Genomic DNA, 27430 nt, shown 5'->3' on the forward strand with positions numbered 1-27430 from the left:
TATTCACACTGTGATTTTGTGAAATGTATTAATAACGTACTATCACTTTGTTAATGACACTAGATTAACAGTAAAAGCCACACAAAAGTAACCTTCTTTCCGACTAACAAGACGCCACAGGTAGCATTGTGCGTTTTTATCATGTTTGAAAATAATCAAGGGAACCAAGGCAATCAAAGTAATGTAATCCAGGGACAAAGACCAGACATGGAAAACAGACATACACAACGAAGAAATGAAGTAACCAAAATCATACATACAAAGTAACAAAAGCATGAATGAGCAACTCCGACTCCACTAAAAACTGGGAGCATGGACAAGATGCACCGGAAGTACAAAATTAACATCAAACATGTACGTGTAGGTGTATTTGTTCTAGGATAACATTTGACCATATTTTATGAATAATAAATAATATCTTGCATAAAAAAAATAACTTGTAAAGCAACCAGTAATAGCATCCTGATTCCTAATTCAAAAAATGGCCTGAATACTAATATATATCTAAAAATATTATGGATACTAATTGATATGTTAAAATATCCTGGAAACATGTAACAACAAAAACTATACGAATCATATTACATCACTTTAGTGAACTGTTTTTACCCCTACCCCCAAGAAAAAAAAAAAACCCAAAAACCAAGACCTACTTTTTACACAGAAATAACCCTAATACCCTCTTCACATACACGGATCTTTCTTACAAATCGCTTAGAATCTCCCAAATTTACAAGATTCGTAAAACTAACACGAATCTTTGCGAATAAGCCACTTAAACGAGTATTTGCGAGTGCTTTACGATTGATTGATCACGAGTATGAAAGATCACTTGAGGATATACTAAGAATCAATGAATGCGAGGCATTTACGATAACAGTTCACGATTCCTTGCGGTTAAATACGAGCGATTTACGAATGCATATGTCATTATGGTTAAGACTAGTTGCGAGTACAGTGCGTAATGTTACGATTTGGTCCAAATTTTTACGGGCGATTAACTATTATGGTTTACAATAACTTAACCGGTTTTTACAAATATTTGGCGTTTATAGTTAGGACTGTTTTACGAATGGCAATAGTTTTTCAATGGGGTTGCATTTACTCATATATAATCATATAAATTTAAGCCATACAACCTCATATAAAAATTCTTCAAATGAAAATTTGACATTTTTACGAGAGAGATAAGTCAGTATCGTAACAAAAATTCTTTCGACTTCATCACCCACTGACACGACAACCTAATATTCTTTGTCCTATTCTCAAAGTGCTCGCTTGAATTCGTAAAGTCATCGAAAAACTGCCGTAAACTATTCGCAATCATTCGTAAATGAATCGTAAAAACAATCATATAAAATGAAAACCAAACGGTTCTTGCGAATTCGTCCGTGCGAGACCCGACAGGGTAGTCAAGGACGTTAAAAACCCCCTTAGTTAGTTCTTGCGAACACTTTACAAGTTCTTGCCATCGGTTAAATACTTTCCTCGTCGTTCATTGATAATCAATGAGTGGCCTTGGGCCGACATTTTCATCTAGGTGGAGTTGTTGTCTTTTTGACATATTCACCATACCTATTCTCGTTTAAAGATATGTATGCGCTGATAAATAAATGACAGTGATGCACGAACAAATTGCTGTATGTCTTGTGTAACAATCAAAACGAACAAAATCATTCTGGCTTTTAGTAGTGAAACAAATACAAGTAACATGAAAGGACATTCACACCGTCGGTGAACGTAAATCACATCGAAGAAAAAAATATGATCAAGTGAATTAAGGAGGTAGACCTAGGGTAAGGGACACAACCCTTGAAATCGGTGATATCATTTTCAATTTCATCAAAGCCTATCAAGCCTGCATTAGAAACAGAATGAAATCAGTCCAAGTTACTTTGATGCTTACATGAGATTGATGTAAAACGCTGAATACAAACGTTCGTATGAATTATAAGAGTTGTGTTACTTACTCTTGGTCTACCTCCTTAAATTACAGACAAAACAAAATGCAAAATATGGAATTTTAAAAATTTATGACTCTTTAATGAGTCCTGCGTTAGAGAGAAAATAAAATACAAGACTTACGCCTTGGCAGACGCCCACTTGGAAAAATGTTAGAAATATCCTAGGTATATGACTTTTTTCGTAAGCAAATGTAGCTCATATACAATACAGTTTTACAGAATTTACACAAGTATATAAATCCTCAGTGAAATGACGAATTAATAACAAATTGACGAGTATTATAAACAATATACCAAGGTAAATAAACTCATCCCACGTTTCAACTGGATTATTTACAAACTACATTTCGCCAGCTTTTCCACACCTCTATTTCTAAAAACAGTAACCTTTGTTTTTGACAAAATATTCATTAGATTATGTACTATTTTTTTTGTCGACTAAAAAAAGTTTGTATATAGGTGGTTGTTCATCTCTTTGGCAAGTATAGTTATAAAAAAAAATATAAGCCATTTATTGATTTCACCACCGTAATTCCTGTACTCTTTAGGAAGGCCAAGACTCTACAAGGAATTTTTTTGGTGCAATTTAACTACGATTTTTTATCCAATTGGCACAAAAGGACGATGTCCATTTTAAGGGGTGTGATGGGATGGGAGTTAACTAATTAATATGATTTGGCCTAACTTTGCGTTACGTAACATTAATATCACAAAGCATGTACCAAAAGAAGTACTTCATAACATTACACCCTTGGAAATTTTATAATACACCGGGACAAAGTACATTTGTCTTAATTGATTACCACAATATAAATAAAATTTATAAGGAACACCTATCGGTTCGTCTTTAGATGCAACAGAATCTTGACGAACTGAAATGCCTGCACTTTTTTGATTTGCATGTTTACATAAGTTTTAGATTGCCGTTATAAAATTCTGTTACGTACCTGTACAATTTGCTGTGTCCTAGCACTACTTAGATCCAATTATCAATCATTTTTACATTTTTACAATATCAGACTGATTTTGGTGTGACCAAAAAATAAAAAAAAAATAAAACAAATATCGTTTTTTACTAAAACAGAATGCTCAATCTTGACGAAAATAAAATTAAAAAAAAAAAATCGTAGTTTAATTATTGAAACAGGTGTTGAGGTTCAGGGGTAGGGGTCGACGAGTTGTCCCAGGAGCTAGGTCCTCCAGGAACTTGGGTTTTTCAGCTGAGTGGTATATACTATTTTTGTTATACTTTGGGTTTAATTCGTTTGATATTTCGTGTTTTTTCTTCTTGAACATTAACAAGTTTTAATATGTGTCATAGATATTGAAACACCAAGAATGTAACATTTGGACCATTAGGTGTTACATGTAATATACCCTACACCAGAGGGAATATTTCAACTATTTTTTTCTGTAACAATCGCCACAACCTTGACTCACCCATGGTCTACTTCTCTATTTCTAGTTAAAGTAACATTCAAGCAGATTTTATTTGTCTCTCAATCCCCTTTCAAGTTGTGTTTAAGGAGCAGTCTTTGTAAGAATCACGCAAATTTTTTAATATGTGATACATCCCAAAAAATGCTATACATTTTAATTTTTGTCATTAATTTGCTTTTTAGGACTATATGATGAAATGTAAAATTGTTCATTTCAATCTGTCTTCTCTTATGTGATAATCCACTTTGAAAATTCAACAGTTTCTATTGTATTTTATTGTTGTTAACAGAGTTATTCCCCTTAATTTTAAATTTTACAGTACATTCTGTATACTATTTTTTTTATCTCCCAAGAACAAGAGTTACACGAAAAGCCACATGTTAATTTCTGTTTACTATAACATGTTAAACAACATATGAAAAATAAAAATATGTAGGCTTTCCAACCATGATCATATTTTGTATGATTCATAGCCGGATTGCCACTTAATTATTCTTTTAAAAGTAGCACTGTTTGTTTCTAATCTGAATCAGACCTGTTTTCCTAACGTATGTCTAGGGATCGTTACTGTATATTATGAGGGATTGCTTTGCTTTCTTGTTAAGTATCCTTAAGTCTCATGTTCGAGTCCCGCGGAGGGAACGACAAAAATTTGCATCGCAAATTTGACAGTTCTAACATCTAAGAAGTCTAATGGGGAGAGGCAGCTCTATCATTTTACTTGCTAGTACATTACTTTGTAGACACATAGCATGCACGGCGAGGATCAACACAGTATGTTGATACAAGGATGCATACATATGTATAATCAAGTCTAAACTATATATATATTATACATATACAGTAATGGTTTTTTTAAGTCATTGACTATCATTTAGGCATATATAGTAATGGGTTTTTTAAGTCATTGGCTATCATTTATGGTCCCTCACGGACGGTGTAAAGCATCAAAGCTTTTACATAGTCCCCCGACATCAGGGGCGGATTCAGGCGGGGGCGTGGCGAGCGTGCGCCCCCCCCTAGAATTTGCAAAGCATGGGTTGTCAGGGGTAGATTTAGGCGGTTTTAGGTTGAAACTTTAATTTCTCGCTAATTTTACCACAAAAGATATCTACATTGCAACCACTCTTAGGAGTATATTTCAAAAATTTAACCTAAACAATTTTTCGCTTCGCTCCGCTCGTTTAAACGAGTTAGCTAAGTCGTTTAAACGAGATACTAAGTCGTTATAACGAGATACTAAGTTGCTATAACGACTTAAAAATAAGTGAACACCTGGCGCTAATGGGCTTCCGTAAAATCGTGACAGTATTAGAACGTATGTCTTGCCAGTTGGCATTTGTATGTTACTAGTAATGCAGATTATCAAGTTCAAGATAATGTTACATAACATGGCATCCTTCAAAACTATTGTCCGTACAAAATATGATTACCATGCAGTGAAGTGCTGTGTTTTCAAGATAAACAAAACTTTAGTTGACGTTGAATTTAAGAGGTGTTACATAGATGAACTTCGACTGACTTGTTCTCGTCTGGAAAAGTTGTATGAATATTTGTCAAGTTCATACATTGTTTAAGGAGGTAGACCTAGGTTAAGGGACATAACTCTGGAAATCATGATATGTTTGTATCGTATTCAATTACACCGAAGCCTATCAAGCTTTCATCTGAAACAGAATGAAGTCAGTCCAAGTTACTTCGATGTTTACATGAGATTTATTTATAATGGTGAATACAAACATTCAAATGATTTATTTGTATCCCTTACCATAGGTTTACCTCCTTAAGAAACAATTGAATGTTTGCATGTTTGGTAAAATAGGAGAAATGAGACTTCAACTTACAGAATAATTTCTACTTTCAAAGTTCTTATAGTAGTGTTCAAGGAGGTAGACCTATGGTAAGGGACATAACTCTTGAAATCAGTGATAGGCTTGTATCATATTCAATATCACCAGTCTATCAAGCTTTCAATTAAAACGGAATAAAATCAGTCCAAGTTACTTTGATGCTTACATGACATTGATCTAAAATGTTGAATACAAACAGTCCATTTTTAAGAGTTGTGTCCCTTACCCTAGGTCTACCTCCTTAATGACTGTGGGATCGAATCCTTGTTCCAGTACTTGCCTGGAATCGAATCCACATTTCGTTTTTACTAGAGGCATACGCAATTCTAAATATTACAAGATGAAGTTCTGTATGATTAATTAAAAATGTCATTACCAGTTAGAGCTTGATTAATTTTCTATCAACGAGACATCATTGAAGTCCCTAATTTTAACTACATTGTAAACAAGATGTATTTTCATGTTCTAAATTTGTAGTACACCGTAAAAATGTATATTATAACACACTAAATGAACCACGTATTCTGGGCCCATAAAACACAATCAAAACTAATCTTTACAAGGAATTATGAATCCGGTAAAATAATGAAAAATGCATGTATGAAACGGCTATCCCACTTCGTATCCATGTTTACTGCACATAAAAAAATCAGTTTTGTTATCATGTTACTAGAAAAAAAAATACCATAAAATATGTCAATATCATAAAATATAGCATTTTCATTAAAGCAGAAAATTACTTTAGAGTGGCCTATCACATGTATGTTTGAAGGTCGTTTATAAGAGTATGACTAGATGACTTCCTTAAAGAGTAATTGGCAAATAAATATTTGAACGTTTGAACCTTTTCATGAAACCTTAAACTTAATGTAACAGCTGCAATCGCTTATTCGAAGATTAACTTCTATTCAACGTAAGAAGCAGACATGGTGCGTTGGGACAATATACATTCAAATTAAAAACATGTTCATCTTGAATAAGAATTGTATCTGGCATGAAGTTAGAAATTATCTGGAAGTAATTGTTTTTCTTCCTCATGCCTATAACCGCTTTCGTATTTCTCAAGTATCCGCTTGCGTATTTGATTTCTACATCATTGATACACTCGAATTAAGATGTATATGTAACGATTTTGAACTAGTAATCATGTCCAGTTGCACAGATGCAGGACAGCGATCTTTTTTGCTCTGAGGTATCTTGGAATAATTCGAAATTTCAGATCTACATGCTTAACAAAGTATGGTTTTAGTTGACGCAGATCTTAGTTCTGTATGGTCTTAGTTCTGTATGGTCTTAGTTCTGTATGGTGATATATACAATGCCTTGTCGTTGTCGTTCTTTGTCGTTTCACATTTTTTTCCCTCAACAACCACATTGTGGCGGATCCAGAGGGGTGTAGGGGTTTGGCACCCCACATTTTATTGAAAAATTTGTGTAAAAATGAAAAAAAATGGCAAATTATGTCCTAGCAACCACCCCTATTCTGGGGAACCCCGGCTGGCACCCCCTTTTCAAAGTATCTTGATCCTCCCTTGTATAAAAAGTGATAAAGTATTATTATAGTGACCTGTGTTAACATATATGCGATACTTATGTTACATAAAATATGTGTGTTTAGACACCCGGCCCTTTGGACCTACGAGTTCATCTTGTATAAAAAATTATGTTTATAATCAAATGAATGAAATAAAACAAGTAACTAATGTTTCAAATTTATATAACAAAATGGGGTGAACTCCCAATATACACCCCAGTCATATTAATACTAGAAACATCACAAACAAGCTCATTAAAAGAATTAAGTGGACTTAAATCATGATAATTTAATTTCAGAAGTAATACTGTTTCTGATTGGATACAAAATTTCGTTTATCATTTCGTAGATCAAATATTTATAATGAATGTGTCTTAAAAACAAACTTTTTAAATGATTTACTCTTTGAATTTTGGTACTTAGATTAAATTATAAGGAATGACTGTTATATTTTTTCGGTCTAATTGAAATAACCTCAATGCCCGTTGCACATCACGTGATTGAGGTTATTTCAAATAGACCGAAAAAAATATAACAATCATTACTTAATTAAACCCTTAATTTTGATAATCTCCCTATGCAATGATATTTCCAAAAAGGGGTGTTCCAACCCCTGGATCCCTGTATCCGCTACTGACCGCTTGCAGTTACCTGACATTAAGTACTAGTATCCCCATTCATGCACATATATACCGAGTATTGTTCCTATGACATTTTATTGACATCTATTGTGAATTTACAAGGTTTTAAGTAATACTCTGTAAGAATCGTGTAAATTCTGTATTACGTGATACATCCCAAAAAAGCTACACATTTATTTTTCGTAATTTAGTTGTTTATGGGTCTATGATTTTATTTCAATCTGTCTAGTATAAGGAGAAAATTCATATTCAAAATCCAATAGTTTCTACTGCATTTCAGTGTCATATTTACAGAATATTCTCTCTTAATTTTGAATTCTACAATACATACTATATACTAATATCTCATATGACCGTGGTATATATGAAAATCCATATGTTGATTTTGTTTACTGGTAAACAAAATATATCAAAAATATAAAAAAAATATGTAGCCTTCCCAACAATGCTTTATATTTTGCATGATTCTTAGCTGGAGTGCTACTTAACAAACTAACAGACGGAAGGCCCATGGACAAAGAGTGTTATCCATTATATTTCTCCACTCTTTGTTTTAGGAGTTATACAAATCTAGATGTAGCATATAAAACTACATATTTAAGTAGTACTCCAGATACGAATCATGCAAAATGCGATTTATGGTTGGAAAACCTACATATCTTTATTTTTGATATTTTGTTCAAAATGATTAACTAAATAGAAGGTAACATGTACTTTCCATATAAACCTTGTTCTGAGAAGATGAAAAAAGTATATAGAATGTACTGTAAAACTACAAATGGAAGGGAATGAATGATTATTTATATCCAAGCTGACTTAAATCAGATGTTATGATACGCTACATTTCCTTACGCTCCCTCGTAAGGCAATGTAGCGTATCATGACAGCTGATTTTTATCAGATTGATTCATATAATTAAATATACCCATAAAACAACTTATTAACAATAAATAAATAAATATATACATAAAAATGTGTAGCCTTTAATTTTAGGGTGTATCACATATTACAGAATTTGCATGATTCTTAAGGAGGTAAACCTAGGGTAAGGGACACAAGTCTTATAAATCAAGTGAATATTTGTATTCACCATTTTACATCAATCTCCTGTAAACATCAAAGTAACTTGGACTGACTTCATTCTGTTTCAGATGAAAGCTTTATAGGTTTCTGTGTAATTGAATATGATTCAAACATATCACTGATTTCTAGAGTTATGCCCCTTACCCTAGGTCTACCTCCTTAAGTTATCAAGATAAATTGTTTATAACAAATAAAGTTATACAGGGACAACTTGTAGTAATTGTAAGTGACGTTCTCTTTCTTCAGTGCTAATATTAATTATCATACACATGCAAGGTGTAGAATTCAGCTGTGTTGTATATTTGTACACGAACACTTTTGCTTGTATTTTCAGGTCACACCCATAAAAATGTCTAAAATGAAGCCTTGATTCCCCGTGTATACCGATGTAATTCGTTGGGGCACACTTCGGATAAATTATAATTAAGTACCAGTCCATACAAAATTCAGACACTGCCTATGGTAAAGTGATTTATGGCCTAGAAAAACCCACGGATCAAACGATGCTTTTTGGGCTACATTTGTTATATTTTTATGTGACAATAGTCACATAGTTCTGTATTCAGATCTGTATTTTTGAGAAACTACATTTCAATCTCCCACTTAAATCAACCAAATCATATTAATTCAAGAACAATAACTCTTGCAAAATGCTAATTTCATCATGTACAATTTATACAAATTTTATCTCAAAAGCGCAACACCCAAATGAAAAACTAATACTGGTTATGTGGTCTATAGCTGTTTCTGAACAAGAAATAAAATTGAATTTGGAGGGTTTTTGACATGCATGAATAACCTCCTGACTGATTTTTATTTAAAAAATCGCTGAATAAATCTGATATGCTGGTATATTACCGTACATAAAAAGGACATTTATAATAATTATAAATATAAACATCATGTGCAGCACTGTTATAGTGCTTCGTATGATGTTTATATTTCTTAGTAACTGAACTAAACATTTTTGCCTAGTGGTCATGGAACTGGTCAATTGCTTCAATATGATGTTTACATTTCTTAGTAACTGAGCTAAACGTTCTTGTCTAGTGGTCGGGGATTTGGTCAATAGCTTCCATATGTTAGGCTTTGACAATTAAAACCAGATACAATATATAAGCACACTGATCCCTGTTCTGTCATTTTGACACCTCAGAGTTTATCAATTCAATCAATTATTATTTTAAATGCTAATAGACCCTATTGTGCTAACTGGGATAGTCGATAAGCATGAGTGGGGCATGCAGAATATACATTTCCGCAAAGAAAATGCATTTGTTCATCCCTATCCCTATTCGTTGGGGCGCGCTTGAGATAAATCATAATAAAACAAATTGATTCTATATGTAAAAAATCAGACGAAAAATTAGAAATGTGCAATACAGCGAGGCATTTTAAAGCTGAGTGTGGATTTAAGAATATGCTAAACACTTTCAATTTTTTTTTCAGTTTGATGTAATTCGAGAGAATGAACAACATATTCATGGAAATGGGTCGATTTTTTATACTTACTTGGTCTGTAAACTTTGAAAAGTATAGTCTAAAAGCTGGTAACATATTTTTTTCTCAAAAATTTGGTTTTCCCACTTCAAACCATTAGCGCCTTTGGTGAGTTTTGAGCTGAAACAAAAAAAAAAAAAAAAAAAAACACACACACATGATACTCACTTTAAGAATAACAAGGATTTCATAGGTTGTGTGATATCTTATAAGATCTGTCATGCCAGAATAATAGAAGAAGAAATAATTGATGGGTCAGTAAGCTACTTCTTGAGATATAAAAATTGAAATTTTGCAGGGTGTTGTTGTCCATATTATGTTTTGTCTTAGTAGATTCTATCTATTAAAACCCTCGACAAATAACAAGGATTTCACAACCCCTCCCATCCCCCCCCAAAAAAAACAAAAAAAAAAACATTCTAATGAAATTATAAAAGAAAAGTGGTGGTCACTGGGCAAAAAATATTAATGCTATGAAATAGATAAACCTAAATGAGTCAATTTTATTACATTGAATAAGCCTACTACTGGTATGTATCATTTTTTTTTTAAATAACGTCAAGAACTCGAAAAGAAGTTAACTGATCACAAAACGCACCTGAAACCTTTGATATACTTAAAATGTAATCACTGCATTTTTTCCGCATGATTCGTAGAAACGCTTCTACTTAAGCTGTTTACATCTATTATTCATTTTGTGTGTACTGTAACATTTAGCCTCTAGCCAATCAACTGCTCCAGTATTTGTCATATGAATGTGTGACATGTTTGTGATAACATATAGGAGCGGAAAACACGTACATTTACTTCAAATTGAAATCTGTGGCCGAAAAACTATTTAGTAAAGGAGTCAACAGGAACTTCCTTTTGAAGGCTTTTTCTGGAAGTAACGGTTTAAAATTCAGGCAATATTGACATCGTCATTTCGTAATATGAACATTCTGTTTGGATTACTGCCGCCGGGGTTTCTGCAGGCGACGGAAATCTCCAAGGATTACGTTTGTGCCTAAAGGTAAACTAAAACAATGAATTATGAAGTGTGTTAAAGCATTTGTTATTGTTTCTTTTACACTATTTATTTTGCTTTTTGCGTTTCTTTCACCCGTTAACAAAGACTCTATAACATGGATAGGAGCTTCTAACAAATTTCAATTTAATGCTACAAGCAGAAACTCACATATTTTGAATGAGGAAAACAAACCTCTACAGAACAATGTTCGAGATAAATATATCCAAACAAATTCACGTGTAAGTGTTTCAAGAACAATTTCTTCAACCGTACACATGTTAAGGATAGCGAACAGTCCTATGACAGCACCCCATATGCCTGAACTGAAATCTGTTGGTACATTATCAACTTATCAAAAGACTGTCACGCAACATATGTCAACTGTAGACACCAAAATTGTCAGAGAAAGTTGCGAAAAATCGTGGCGAAATCCTACTGGATTAATATTAAGCAAATCAGAGGAAAGAGATGCTTTAAATTGCTCTAGTAACTATTCATCTGGCTATAGTCAAGGAAACAGCATTTGGAGAAACGGTAGAGCGGCAATACGATGGCTTCACCACACTTATCTAAACATGAATAGTCTCGTAATGGATATTGGCGGCAATACGGGGATAGATGCAAAGAACATTATTTCACGATTTCATCCAAAACAATATCTTATCCTGGAGCCAGTGAACAAATTTTACGATCATTTAGTTAAAATGTTTATTAACGAGAGTAGTGTTTTAGTTTTCAAATATGGAGCAGGAGAGAAAAAAATGAAACTAAACGTCTCTATAGCAGGCACGAATGGTGACGCTACGTCAGTTTTTAAGAAATCTAATAACAAGACCAATTTGACGGAAATCCAAATCCGTAGTGTAGCGGAAATTTTTCAAGAGTTTAGGTTAAGTTGTACAAAACAGTTAGATCTCTTAACGATAAATTGTGAAGGGTGTGAGTTTGAAGTAATTGAAACATTACTGAAAACAAATTTACTGTCCTTTGTTAAAAACTTGCAGTTTGCGACACATTCCACCCTGCAGTATCTCAAAGACCCAATAAAACGTTACTGCAAAATGCAACAGTTGTTATCTAGGACGCACAAATTAACATATCAGTATAAATTTGTATGGGAATCTTGGCGAAGAAAAGACTTGATAACAATGTAATGCATTACGACACTTCGTATTTTGAAGTTAAATATGTCAGTTATATATGATACATGTACATGCATTTCCTTTTGCGATTTTATGTTGAGATTTGTAAGGTCGTTATTTTTTGTTGTTGTTGGACAATAAGTGGTGAGAATTGAATTGGTTATTTCAAACAGTGCGACTGCTTTTAGGAGGTTTCAGGGAGCAACCAGTTGATTTCTATAAGGGAAGGGGTTATGATTTTTTTTCAATATTATATCTGACCTAACTTTTTGTTTTTTTTTTTTCTCTAGCCTGTTCTGGATGTTTTCCAAAGCAGATCCTGATTTTTGTCTACCACTTGTATCCTGCCTTTTTATTTCTCAGTTATTTATCTTGGATTTTTAAATCATCGCCCTGCCTTTTATTTCAAATTTGATCCTAGCCCCCTCTAAAAATCAAATGGTCGCTTCCTAATGATAAAGTCAAATTTCCAAAACACTATTCGGGAAATGGCATTTTCTTTCATTTAGTTAGATTTACGATACACAGATTTTATTCAATCAAAGCCTGTATATCAACGGACAGTAAGCTTCATTTTTCGGCCTTATAGGCGGTAAGGACTCATATGTCAAAATAAACTCTCAAACATATTTATTAAAATGCACAGGTCAAACATTTTTTCGTTTGGTCCATGGAACTGCCGCATTAGGACAAGTATATAAAGACAATAAAGCCTCCATAATAATATTGTGTTTCCTATTACATCTTTGAAAAATAGAGTAGGTAGATAGGGATTGTTTTTTTTTATTTTACTTTTTTACATCGAGTCTATGGGACTTATAGAACAGAGTTGATTGAAAAATCGTAACAAAAAACTTAAGGTTTGTAATTTTAGCTGAAAATAGGATGGGTAGGGTAAAAGGCAACTCACATCTTAACTTCTTTATTTGGCCTTATGCTCAAGACGAGAGTAGCTACTTCGCTTTTGGTTCTGGGACTTACTGCTGCTGAGCTTTCGTCTTCACCATACATTCGAATATTAAAAATAAACAAAACACACACACATCCACACACACGCAATTATTTTTACAGTGAGAGATACTTGGCTGATCAAAAACCATTCCATTTTTTTAAAATAATTATCCTTATTTCAACGTATTTGTGTGCTGCAAATCGTTGGTGTCATAAAACGTGTCTGGACGAAAATATGGTCAATAAATTTATCATTAAAAAGAAAAAAGAAAAAAAAAGAACATAATGTACAACTTATACCTAAAGGATAATAAGACAATCAAATTGTTAATTTTTTATGCCAGGGGTGGGGGAACCACGCAGATATTTTGTATCGCGCTAAATTTCTAACAAGTAAGCTTCTGGGACATGGTTATGTTATTACAAGATTGCAGTCATCACTACAGAAGTTTTATGCTCGTCATCATGAACTCGTGGATTGTTACGGTGTATCCATCTGCGCCATGAAAATTGATTCGTTCAACGGGTTATAGTTTTCCTTTCCTCTGTCGTCTACCCCAGACTTGACTTTTTAAAAGTAACTCGGCGGGTGTTTCTAGAAAAGCAGAGGACGCTTACCCTACCGGTGTACCTGGTCCATGCTCCCAGTTTTTAGTGGAGTCCGGGTTGCTCATTTGCTTTTGTTACTTTGTATGTATTATTTTAATTACTTTATGTTCTTTGTTGTGTATGTCTGTTTTCCATGTCTGGTCTTTGTCCCTGGATTGCATTCTTTTGATTACCGCTAGAACCTTGGTTCCCTTGATTACTCCTTTTCCTGTTTTTGATATGACTGTATTTAAACCACTGACGTCTCCAAGGACGCTTGAGTTTAAAAAGGACACATGTATCGTTATAATCATGGGTTCCCTAAAAACATCAATATCAACTTTAGTGCAGGTGTTTGTAGAAAAAGCAGAGGACGCTACACAACCAAAATGGACACGTGTGATAATCGTCATCATTTCAATTCAGGGTTTCGAGTCCACTTTTGGGGGAGTACAAAGAAACATAACTCTTTGTACCCAAATAGAACATTCTATAAATAGTATTCATTCTAAGTTACAAATGGCAAAACTGCTGGAGGTCTACATCTTGAAAATTGAGCCATCTCATTTGTTTCTAAAAGAATATCATATTTGAAGCCATTTTCCTTTCATTCATTTATATTTGATAAACGTGTCTAAAACAAAATATTTTTCTGGGTCGCGTTTGTCGGTTTAGACCTGTTCCAATCTCTCCAAATTTAGTGAATAACAAATTCCAAATGTGCATGAAAATTAAACGGCGCGATTCTTAATTTGAACATTCGTTATGTCTAGTTTCGTACTGTTCCGTTCTGGGACACTGTTCATGACCAAATGAAGCTGTGTTTATTCTGAGCAATCGTGTCGGTTTAATATATATTCTGTTGTGTTCTGGCAAGTGTTCATAAAAATTAAACGGGGCTGTATTTATTTTAAAATCCGATGTGTCAGTTCTGGCCACTTTTCAAGATAATTAAAAGGAACTATACTTATTCTGAACAATCGTTGTGTAAGTTTCGTACTGTTGCGTTCCGACCACAATTATATTCAAATACCCGACGGCTGTTTTAGTCATGCATTTGGAAATATCGTTTAGTTTATTTGTTTGAAAAAAAGATTAGTTTTCAATAAAAAGCACCAAGTAGTGTTTCGGTCTGATATGTATATCTCAAAATTGTAATCCAGTTAAAATAAACTATTTTCCATAAAACATTCAAAGGCATATGACCTGTGAAGGGCCTATACATGTATGTTTTAGATCATACCAAAATGAAGCAAACATATATTGAAGGAGAACATGTTTTGTTGGTCTGTGAATGAAGCAAGTATAAGCGGAAAGCTAAGCTATACACTTACTTCCCTTCATTCAAGGGTCATTTGGCTACACCTAAACTATTTTTTTTACCATAGAATAGAAATACAAGATATTGCACCCTGTCGTGTTTTACCATCCTTTTCTGTCGACAACTACTCATTACACCAGCTTGTAATTTTAACACATTCTTCCTGTAGTTATGGTGGGATAATTTTCAGAAAAATTTGACAACTTCCTGTTTACTGAGTACTTAGTTTATTTGCAGGAAGGTTCTTTGACTTAATACTGAGCAAACATAAACTCATCACATCATACTGTAAAACAAGACTAAGATATACTAGAATAACTTCAAAATTCATAAAAAGGTATTTATTTTTAAATAAATGAAAAATGTGTCGTCAAGTTCAAAATCATAAATTAAGCAATCGATGATAAACATATGCATATATTTTGTTTTCAAAGTGATTTCTGATCTTCAAAATCAAAATTGTCTATTTCAAATGATATCCCCCCATTTAAAAATTAATCATATCATGAAGAATTATTACAGGGTAAATTATCTTAAATCACCCAGGTATGAAGCACAACTGGAATTGAACCTTTGCTTTTAATGGGGCCCTCTTTGTAGCTATGCTAGTACAGAGTATAAAGAAGATATATTATTGTAGCTAAAGCTGACCTTAAACCACAAGACCAGATTGAAGAAAATTGGCAGTTGTTTTTATGTGGTCTCATTTAATTATGTAATATATAGTAGTAGCCAAGCATTGCCTTCTCTAACTTTACCTAATACTTTTGCTCAAAATATTACATGTATGACACATTAAAATATGTTTCAGTTTTGATATTAAGTAAACCATGCGATGATTTAGTGGTTCTGTTAGGTTTTAAGGTTCCTACTGAAGAAGTAGGTTCATATATGATAGATATGTTTTCCTGGAAACTGAAAAAAAATAGAAAATTGTTTTTTGTTTTGGCTATTTGTCATAAAAAAAAATAGAAAATTGTTTTTTGTTTTGGCTATTTGTCATAAAAAAAATAGAAAATTGTTTTTTGTTTTGGCTATTTGTCAAAAAAAAAAAAAGTAAAAGTAAAAGTACTCCAACATGGCTTCACAGATTCACTCGAAAACTTGACCGCAGGGATGTCTAACCATGCTGAACATTTTTAATTGGCTAAGAGTTCAAGGGAACGAAGGTTCTAGCGAAAACCTATTACTAGCAGTTTTGGAGATACATGCGGGAAACTTCAGATTGATCTCAATGTTCTTTTTTTGTCATGGGGGCCATGTTTTTTTCAACCGATCATAAATTCCCACATTAATTCTATGCAAAACACCATAAGGAACACTCATATCACGTTTGGTTCTAATCAGTAAAGTAGTGTCAGAAGAGAAGGTATTAAAAAATTGTTAACGACGACGACGACGGACATAAAGTAATTGCAATAAATTCAAAATATACCTGAATTTTTACTTTATTTTTTTTTTAAATCAGGCTACAATGCTGGAATTTTCTCATGGCTAGAGAAAAAAATGCCCGTTTATGGTTACTCTACCTACCCTGGCACATTTTATTTTTTTTTCTCACGAAATGCGGCATTACTATCAGCTCTTAGTGTGAGCAATATAAAAATCTACCTACCTACTCAACCTTCAACAAATAAATTGATAAATGATTGAAGACAAAACTGTTGACGAAATGGTATCCTATAAAAGAATCAATAAATCTGTCTACCAGTCAAGAAAAGTACATAGTCGAGAATTAAGAACTTAAATAAAAGCTGTTATGATGTTATGCCGACATTCCAAATACATAATACAGTACTCGATATTGCGTAATTGTTGTGAAAAAAAAAAGATAAATATTTACAAAATATTTTATTGGAAGATCAGTTTGAACAGTAATACTTGCAAAATAACAAAACACATCAAGCATGCATACTAAAAGCTGACCGATATAAACAAATTATTCGAGTTAGAAAAAAAAAGAAACAGTTGCAGGGTAGTATTTCATTGAAGACGTTCAAAACTCACCTCTGACGCAACAGCAGCTTGCGTTAACCACAGGATTTGTCAATCTAATTAGCTTGGGTTAACCACAGGATTTGTCAATCTAATTAAATAGAAAACAGGAAGCGATGCGAGATCGGCTTTTAATTAGATTGGGTTGGACCCTACCGCCGATTAAGATTTAGAAATTAGAAATTGTACAAAATGTCCTTAAAAGGAAGTAAGTTCGGATACTACGTATTGATAACGGTTAAATTCAAGAAGACTGGCATATTTAATAATATGATACAAACTACATATGGCTTACATATCCAGTATGAAATGCGTCACTCTACATGGGTGGATCAAAGGGGGGCTAGCGTGGCCCGGATACCTATTTTTAATTCGATTTTAAAATGTTATTACTTCAATGTTACAACATTGCAAAACATTCGGAAAGCAATACAGTTCGTAACATGATCAAGCAAGTCTGTTTTAGCACTGTATAATCGAAACAAATGAATACGGTTAATATTTTTTCTCAAAAGTTAGGCACCGAATAGCCCCCTTCCTTTTGTAAATATATGAATCCGCCAACGCTTCAGTTTGTATGATAAACGTTTTGACAATTGACTTAGGTATCATCTTTACAATTTATGACAAGCATATATTTTACAGTCGTCTCCTCTGACCCATGTCCCTTGCATCTTAAAAAAAAACGTCTGGTATAAAAATGAAATTAAAAAATCTAAACATTACATGTAAACTCTGACCGTTTCAGGGGGCGGACTAAGAAATTTATATAATAGGTATTTCCAGTTATCGTTTGATCATTGCAAAAAACCAAATGAACGAACTTTTCTAACAAAAGGGGATACCAAGCCCTCATAATCCCCGATCCGCGACAGGATTATCAAAAGAACTTAGTGGAGAAAGGGGTATAACTCTAATTGCACTTAGCTTACAGTTCATTAGAGTAAATCTATATAAAAATCGTCACAGCTGAGCTAAAACCATAAAAATACATCATAAGATTATTCGACTGACAACAAAGATAAAATAGGATTCTTAGCTAAATCAGAACACAGAAAATTAAAGCTTATAATAATAATAATAATAATAATAATAATAATAAAAACATTAACAGACAGTACATGTATGATAGCAATCCATAGAAAGTACAATATTTCAAAATATATCACTTATAACGTAAGTATGAAATAAAGAAATGTATAAGTACATGAAAAGCATTAATATGGTGTAGGCATTGCCTAAATCAGCGAGCACCGCGAGCTTTACCATACATGTACCGTCTGTGCGAGACTCGTAAAAATAATATATGACATAACAAAGAGGGGTGTCGACCCCGATGAAAATTTTTGCTTCGCAAATGCAATATTTTTATTCATATTTAAGCATCAAGCAAAATCAATATTTCTATTTGAAAATCTGTCTTGTTAACTAATGGGGGAGTTTTTTTTCAATAAATGAGTAACTTGAACATCCCCTCCCCAAAAAAAAAAATCCAACCCCATACCCCCTTTTCCCCTCGCTTTCAAAATGGTCATTAACTTAACATTTTTTATCCCCTAAGGGCATCTCTAGCAACATCTATTTCAGTTTCAATCTGTGCAGATACCGGAACTATTACAGTTCTCCACGGATGGTGGAAATATTTTTCGTATGCACACTTTGAGAAATGATTACATCAAAGTCTCATCCCGAGCTTGATCTCTGAATTCCAGTTTGGAAAATATTTTACGTTTTGCTTTGGTATCTTCTACTGTGAACAAAAGATCGTCTTTTTGACGATGATACTTCAGATGAATATATTTACTGTATATTCTACGACGGAAGGATACAGCAGCAAGAAATGCGAGCATGATACACGCAGTTACGCCGGCAGCGATAAGTCCCGTGACAACACGAGACTTGGTGCCATGTTTGGTACATTCCAGTTTTACTGGATCGAGATCAAGGACTTTTTTGGTTGTTCCATTTGTTGTACATTTAATATCTCGCACCATGTCAAAAATTACTGCATTTTGAAGCATTTTACTCTTTTTCATCCATACCAAATCACAAGAACATTTGAATTTATTTGACTGAATATTCAATAATTGTAACCTCGTCCAATCGTGGAGCATATTTTTATGTAATGTTTCTAATGAATTATTTTCTATAAGTACACTTCCTAGACGCTTTGAATCCTGGAATGCATAATCAGGAATATTGCGTAGTTTTTTGTTATTTTTCATATATAACTGTGCAAGATTAAAAAGGCCTCGGAAAGCTCCCGGCTCTATGGTTTCTAAATTTACGCTGTTGGATAAATGAACGATCGTGAGATAAGGAAGACGTTCGAAAGCTCCCGCTGGAATTATTCGAAACATATTTTTACCTAAGCCAAGATGCTTCAATGTAGGAACATGTCGCAAAGGTGGCGTAGGGAATGAGCTTAGTTTATTTTGAGTCAGATCTATGGTTTCTAATGGCAACGGTTTGATTACTACATCAGACATTTTGGAGATAAATCCATACTCATGCATAGCCTCAATCTGGTTTTCAGCCAGCTGGAGATATGTCAAATTAAAACACTGTGCAAAGTCGAGTTTGTGTATAGCAGATATGTTGTTAGTCTTTAGATACAATCGCTTCAATGCAGGCAGCTTTTCACATACCTCTTTTGGCACCAAAGAGAACTGGTTTCCTCGCAGAAAAAGTGTGGTCAGAGCTGGTAAGTTATTCAACGATTCCCCGTGCATAAATGTAAGCGAGTTATTCGTAAAATCTATCATAGTAAGCTTTGGAAGATTTAAGAACGCATTCTTCTCAAGTGTGGCAATTCTGTTATATCCTAATCGCAATGTCGACAAAGACGGAAGATCCTGAAATATTTCAGACTTTATAACTGTCAGCAAATTTTCATTTAATTCAAGATCGGCAAGTTTTTTCAAAGAAAGAAATGCAGCTGGCTCTATAGTTGAGATTTTGTTAAAATCTAATTGCAACAAACTTAAGTTTGTTAAATGAGAAAGGCTATCCTTTTTAATGACTATGATGTTGTTTCTGGAAAAGTAAAGATTCTCTACTAATTGATTCGATGATTCAAAATCAGGAATTTCACTCAGATTTAAATTAGAACAGTTTACTGACATCATTCCATTTTTCATAACGCATTTGCATTTTCCGCAGTTATCAACATTACTGGCAACGGCGGTAACGAAAACCATGATTGAGACCGCAACTGTACAGGCGACAGCAGTACCTTGGCTGCAAGTCCGTGCCATATGGTCAACCTGAAATGGAAACGTCATCATAGTCGACAAATATATATTTAAAATTACCAAAATTCACACACAGTCGTTAAGAAATATCAAGTCTGATAACACATACATGTATTTTTGGAAGTCAGGAGAAAGATTCAGTATTGTTCTGTTCGAAATTCTATTTATCGAAATTATGTTCTTGTTTTGACCGAATTTCCGATTAATTAATGTAGGTCACAGACCTGCCCCACTATCAAATATTCAGCCCGAATAGTATACAAGACGAATGTACTAGTCGGGTTGCATATGTGATAGTTGGAGCAAGGTACTGTAGAAATGTTATTTGAACGTTTTCGGTCGATTTACGCCAAATAACCGTAAAACAGTTTATGTTGCAGCATAAACCGACCCAAAATCGTTTATACCCTATGTTCTAACCAACAGTGAAAACTATTTTTATATTTTAAATCAAAATCTGCAGAAAACAATAAAAAAATTCTAACATAAAACCATCATTTTTATCATTCCTGTCAACGTCATCAATTAACAGCATGTATGTAGTACTAATTGAAGTAGTTCCGTACTTTGGGGGAGTGGCTAAAATGCCAAGTAACTATTCAAAATGTCATAGAACATTTGTTCTTGTTAGGGATTGGACTTGGCTGACTGAGTAAATCCTGTGTGTTCTTTCGAAACTAATGATTTCCATTTATAAGAACTTACACGCATTATATGTATAAAAGACAGTACTCACGTTGAATGAAAACTACATATACTAGAATCTTTTGAACGTAAGCTTTACTTCCACCACCTAATTCAAAGCACTGATTTATCTGCAATACAGAGAGTAATTATAGTTTAAGTATACTAGGGCATTAACAATAAATAATAAACACAAAAACATTTCACAACAAAAAACAAGAATAATAAAACAAAAAAACTTGTGAACTTGTAAACTTCATTGGTAACGCTCAGGCACATAACATGTGTAACATGAGGTCAAACATATATACAAATCATACAGAAAGAACAGACAAACAATGCCAATACACATATTAAATGAATTGATTTTTCTTATAAAAAGAGCTAGTTTTTTGTAGACATCAATATGACCGTAGGTAAGTAATTTGGTAAATTTATCCATTCTTAGATACTGCATAAGTTTGCTCATGAATTCTGTTACTACACTATTATTGCATATAAATAAAACATGATATTCGTCCCCTATTCCATCTTTACACGAAGAACACAACCTTTCTTGTCCTAGCACATTAAACCATCTTTCAGTTTCTGTCGGGGAGGGGGGGGTTGTAGATTTGACGTACGTAATTTAGTTATCCAAGTTCTACTAGTTTCTGGAAGTCTTATAAGATATTTTTCAAGTGAAAAATCTAATTTAAATGAACCATAAATTTGTCCTCTTGAAGAATTATTTATGTCACTAAACCACTTTTGTATAAATTAAAACAAATCAAAAACAACAAAAATAATACAAAATCGATTGTTAGAGGCAACTGAATTGGCCAACATTGACTAATGGCACGGGCCTCGTTTAAAACAGCAAAATATTCAATCCTGTACGTGAAGTGTAAAACCGGTAGTTCGAGAGTTAGATCCTCCCTTTTGTATCAAAAAGTTGTTAATTTGTTGAATTCGTGCAAAATTTAAGCAAATGGTACAGCCTGGAACTTTTTTTTCTGGACAGTTACCGTACGGAACTCCCTCTTTTTCAAAATATCTGGATGTGGCTCTGGATGTGCTTAAGAAAAATGAAATAAACAGGGGATATTGTAGTCACTTTGCGCGAAACGTTCAAATAGTCTTACGGTTAGGTAAATCTGTTTCGTAATTTTCCACCCTCCGACGACCATTATCAAACGTTTTGGGAAGTCCCAGGAGTTTCAGGTTGCGGATGCGTAAATAACATCAAAAGCCAAATTAAGCGAGGCAAGATTTTTGTTTTAGCGAGGTAGGAGAATTTTTAATGCATTTTGCCCAATTTCAAGGGGAGGGGGCTACGCTAGGTCATACCTCTATGAAGTCGCACTCAAGAGTCCAAATAAAAGTTGTATGTCAAGTAATGCGGATACATAATCGGCAATCAATAAATAACCAACCGCGGTTTGACTATACTCCTGAATTTTTTATATTGTAGACTACGTGTACAAGTAGAATAATGTTTATATTAATCTTTAATTTATGACAGTAGTTTTGTTTTGTACGCATGACGGTGATGTAGCACGCAACAGTAGTGTGAAATAAAGGCCTATGAATAGCCAAATATGTGACCTTATGTTGACTATTGCTGTAACACATTTTTTACCAAACATTTATAGAAATTTTAAAAGAAAATTTACTTTATATAATTTAGAATTCAACATGTATTTACAGTGACAAAACACATTATTTCAACTTTCATATATAATGCATACATAACGCAAATATTTGCAAGACGCTAACATATATTTAATATAACATATAAATATTATCAGGGGTAGTTATGCAACAAGCGTGGATATTAAATATTGTTCAGTAGTTACACACACACACACACACACACACATGTTTGTGCATATCGAAATCTCAAATATGGTACAGCTATGAATGAGGAGACATTCGGGAACATAAAAAAACGACAATTTACGAAAAATAAGTAGCACATAAAAGTACGAACAGAAAAGTAGGGAAAGGACCACTCTGCAGGTGAACACATGCAGCAGGTGCTGAGGGTGTGCAACACCTGCTACTTCCAAGGTTATGTCCTGTGAAAGAAGGAGATCTAGGACAGATGGATGTCGTTCATTTTTAAGCATCTCTCAATCAGGTCATATTGGCGACCGCAGACTTTTCAAAGGAACGAATGCAAGGGTAATTAAGGGAACCAAGATTCTAACGGAAACCAAAAGAATGTAATCCAGGGACCAAGACCAGACATGAAAAACAGACATACACAACAAAGAACATAAAATAACCAAAATAATACATACCAAGCAACAAAAGCAAATTAACAACCCGGACTCCACTAAAACTGAGAACATGGACCATGTGCACTGGTAGGGTAAGCGTCCTCAGCTTTTCTAGAAACACCTGCCGAGTTCAACTAATGGGCAACATAGCCCCGTGTCCAGGTTGCTTTTGTCGTTTTTTCCTTGCAAGTATATGCTGCAAGGTGAAAAAAAAAACCAGACGCTTGAGGAATTGTAAAGTTGTTTTAACTACCAAAATACCAAAATTGTTTATACACGTCGAACTTTTCACTAGTACCTTCTCTGGCAAGGTAAAAAGTCGGACTTTGGTATTTTTCTATAATGTCAATGCAATTGCCATCTTAATTGCCGAAACAAAAATCATAAGGCTCTGTCAACTTGATTTACTTTTCTGCATTACGTTTCTGATGGTCAGTCTCATTTGAGAGGAGGAAACGATCGGTAGTGGTGCATAATTTTGCCAATAGAAATGATTACTAAGTCTACTGAAACTTTTTTCCACTTGGACGTGGCTTTGTTTGTTTGTTTGTTTGTTGGGGTTTAACGTCCGAGCAGCAATATTTCAGCTATATTCAGACGATGAACATAAAATTGATGATAAAATGAACATGAAATGATGATGAAATGAATAAGGGATGGGACACAAAGACAATGGGGTCGACTAATTTTGATTGTCACTGGAAATAGGGAGAGGGGGGTAGGGTCGGGTAATTTAGCCTCCTGTGGCGGAGCCCTATGGTTCCTACTCCGGGAGAATACCACAGTAGGGTTCTTTAGCGTGCGAGGAACGTGGCATCTTTCCCAACACGGTGCACCACTATGGTTTGCGGTCAGGTTTTCCGTATTATAGCCTGACAACCCCAGCATGTAACACGCCAGGGGTACCCCATTCCACCACCTGGGGCACACATCCCAGTTGCTCTGTGGGCAGAGCGCCCTAGCCCCCGGCTAGAGTTCTGAGCACTATTTAGTCGCCTTTTAGGACAAGCTTAGAGCTGCTGCAGCTCTAATCTTTTGACACCCGGATCTGAACGGGTCTTGGACGTGGCAAAACTGAACAGTTATAAATAAATCAGTTTGAGATAAATACTGTAATCTGATTGGTTAAAATAATTTTGTTATATCTCAATGGATAAAAAACATATTAACATGCCCTTATTCAGTTACATTCAGAGTTACTTTTCTCATAATTAAAAATAAACATATTTTTTCAAATTAATTTATAATTCTTAATTATTATAGCATACAAGTATATAGTCAAGTTATATGTGCAATGCTCTGCCTACGGTAAGTTGCTGCTGGTATTTAGTACATTTTTCATACATGTATTAGATACTGGGCCTGATTCATTTTTACTAAATTAAGCGTAGGTAAAGCTTAACTTTTGTTCTTTATCTGTCCCCTAATAAATATAGACAGCTAAATTTAATGTATGTTATATAATATTTTTATCACAAGCATTTAAAACCATAAATACCACAACGAATTCCGAATGTATATTATGTAATACAAATATGACAGTCTCTTTAATATCCTCCACAATTAGACAGCAGCTGTTAAGTGTAAGTTTTGTAAGAATCAGGCAAAATGGGAAAAATCAGAAACATTCATGTCAAAAACACTGTAATTTCACATAACGATGCTTTTTCTATTTGAAAAGACCATTATTTGATCTCTGCATCACTAGATTTGCTCAGGAATTTTTCAATAGAATGTTTGAAAAATGAGATTTTTTTTTGCAGTTAGCCGTTCTTGAAAAGTTTCAATGCATTTCAATGAAACTATTACCCAATTTACCAAAATAATATGGAAAATCTTGACATTTTTCCTCTTTCAAAATGGTGGGTTTTATCATACCATGTTCCACCCACTGCCTGATTCTTACAGAGCTAGACAGACACTTGAAAGATGTAAGCTCGTCGAAATGCATTCATGCAATTATCACCATTTCCCATAACAGGCCACACATATTTGCATTTAACCGACTTTGACGCTTTGTAGATGTATTTTTTCCCCAAAGGTAACAACATGCACTTACTCAGGCATGGATCCAGAGAATTTGGAAAAGGGGAAAGGGTAGGCTTCAGGCTTTTTACATCTCATTACAAAAAGGGGTTCCAACCCACCATGGGCCACGTTGCCCTCGCCCTGAATCCACCACTGCACATGCCATATTTTTCACAACACATAAGATAAATTTACATGTATAAATCAATATATTTAGATAGAATATAAGATTTAAACAGAAAGCTATCCTTTGATCTTGGTGTACTTTTTTCATTACGACACTACATACTTCTGCATACCCATAAGCAGAGTTGAAAGCTAGTTTTAATTTTAAACGCATTTACAAGTACGCTTGAAAATCACTTCATGCGTGTCTCATATATTTCCGAACCAAAGTCATAATTCAATGAACATCTACGATTTTGTCCTCAGTCAAATTTGTATTTCCAATACCAGGTCTTGTAAATAGTAAGTTTAGTCGAAATTTATAAATTAGTTTCGTCCCAATAAAATATTCAAATTCATGGAATAGCTTGAAAAAGAGCATAACAAAACATCATTACATTTTAAAAGTTTAAACATATATGGCTTTGGGCCATATCTGAGCACTGCATCGCGCCAATTCTTTACAATACCCGGGTCCCGCGCAAGGTCGCTTTAAATTAATTTAATGAATACATTTTTAAAAATGCTCTTTATGGGCCCTATAACTTGGAAAAATAAAATATTCTATTCTGTTCATACATGTGGTACGAATATCGGTCTTTCTGATATCAAGGTTTATTTAATCGAAATTTATATGCATGTATTTAAGAATTAATTTTACGTGACGAGCAAAATGACTGAAACCAATCAATACAATATACACATGGCTGTGGGCCATGTTGTTATTCGTGTGACTCACGTGGTTTAAATTTATTAATTTTTCGATCTCACCTTGATCTTTACCTGTACATCGTATGGTAATGTAAACGTTATAAAAAATAAACTGTACCTTTGAGTAGGATCGCGTTGATCGTGAACGTCACATCCCAGCCAAAACAATAGTCAAAACCACGGTGAAAATGTGACAATGAACTTGTACATTATTGATATAAGGAAGCGCCACCTTGTGCACAGGTGGAAAGAATAACAGACGACACAAGACTATAAGTTAATAGGAAAACGAAAAGAAGTGTCAAATTTACATTACATTTGTCACAAGTGTCACCGATGAATTAATTACGGGTGAAAAGTTACAATGAAAGGACTGTAGAGGTGGGTATAGTCAGAATAATAGGGAGCGCAAAATTAATCATGTGTAACGGGAGTATTCTGTAAGTTGAAATTTCTCAGTGATAATGGCCAGTTAACATTTGAAATCAGACTAATAAAACAGCGATATCAATCTAACCATATAAGTAGTGTGTTATTCTTTTAATAAATGATGGAAAATGTTCGAAAATTCACTGATGTATTCACTTTTATAGATTTTACGTGTCTATATCAACTACTTATTATCAGACTAAATAACCTTATTAAGACACCCTGTTGTTTAGTTCGTTCGTGCACTGCGCTTTTTAACTTTAACACTGTATAAATGAAAACTCTTAGAGTACATAGCCTTAAAGTTTGATAGTGCATATCGCTTATAAATGCATAACGCTTAATAACTTCAAATTTCACCGGTATGGCAATGCAACTGGAAGTGACTGGCTTTTATTAACCTAACCCCCTAAACGTTTGTTACCGTGCCATATTTATAGCTCGATAGAAAACCAGAAATATAAATAATTTCGTAATGATTTGGCGTATAATGAAGTCGAAAGGTCAGAATAAATCTAAACAAAAGCATTCTCTCGGAATGTTATATTCCTGTGAAAGAGTAATCAAGGGAACCAAGGTTATAGCAGTAATCAAAAGAATGTAATCCAGGGACAAAGACCAGACAAGAAAAACAGACATACACAACAAAGAACATAAAGTAACTAAATTCATACATACAAAGTAACAAAAGCAAATGAGCAACTCGGACTCCACTAAAAACTGGGAGCATGGACCAGGTGCACCGGTAGGGTAAGCGTCCTCTGCTTTTCTAGAAACACCTGCCGAGTTGCTCATAAAAAGTCCGGGGTAGACAAACGAGGAAAGGAAAACTATGACCCGTTGAATAAATCAGTTTTCATGGTTGCAGATGGGTACA

General features: G+C 34.0%; 3 protein-coding genes across 5 annotated transcripts in view; 1 reads left to right on the top strand and 2 right to left on the bottom strand.

Annotated features, from left to right (window-relative positions):
• LOC148626199 (vacuolar protein sorting-associated protein 4-like) overlaps positions 1–10378 on the bottom strand; it is a 40653-nt gene extending 30275 nt beyond the window's left edge. The window contains exon 1 of one of the 2 annotated variants that reach the window (XM_088570012.1): positions 10025–10378. The gene's annotated coding sequence lies outside the window, so the exon portion shown is untranslated. Of the gene's footprint in view, positions 1–2085; positions 2209–10024 lie in introns of those variants that run through there. The other variant, XM_088570014.1, reaches the window with a different exon arrangement.
• A 359-nt stretch (positions 10379–10737) lies between these two features.
• LOC148626201 (uncharacterized) lies at positions 10738–12889 on the top strand. Its single transcript, XM_088570017.1, has one exon. The coding sequence runs from the start codon at positions 11045–11047 to the stop codon at positions 12173–12175; it is 1131 nt and encodes a 376-aa protein (XP_088426143.1). The 5' UTR covers positions 10738–11044; the 3' UTR covers positions 12176–12889.
• A 3972-nt stretch (positions 12890–16861) lies between these two features.
• Positions 16862–26378, bottom strand: LOC148626202 (uncharacterized). Of its 2 annotated transcripts, XM_088570010.1 has the most exons (4): positions 26243–26369; positions 23242–23416; positions 21009–21087; positions 16862–20284 (listed from the first exon to the last, which is right to left on the bottom strand). In XM_088570010.1, the coding sequence occupies exon 4, from the start codon at positions 20273–20275 to the stop codon at positions 18689–18691; it is 1587 nt and encodes a 528-aa protein (XP_088426136.1). In that variant the 5' UTR covers positions 20276–20284; positions 21009–21087; positions 23242–23416; positions 26243–26369; the 3' UTR covers positions 16862–18688. The 2 variants fall into 2 exon arrangements, with proteins under 2 accessions (XP_088426136.1, XP_088426135.1); XM_088570009.1 differs by lacking the exon at positions 23242–23416 and having other exon boundaries at positions 26243–26378.
• Between the last annotated feature and the right edge of the window lie 1052 nt (positions 26379–27430).

The sequence above is a fragment of the Perna viridis genome, chromosome 2 (genome assembly GCF_037379345.1).
Source record: "Perna viridis isolate PV_CMFRI_1.1 ecotype Kerala chromosome 2, ASM3737934v1, whole genome shotgun sequence".
NCBI classification, from domain to species: domain Eukaryota; kingdom Metazoa; phylum Mollusca; class Bivalvia; order Mytilida; family Mytilidae; genus Perna; species Perna viridis.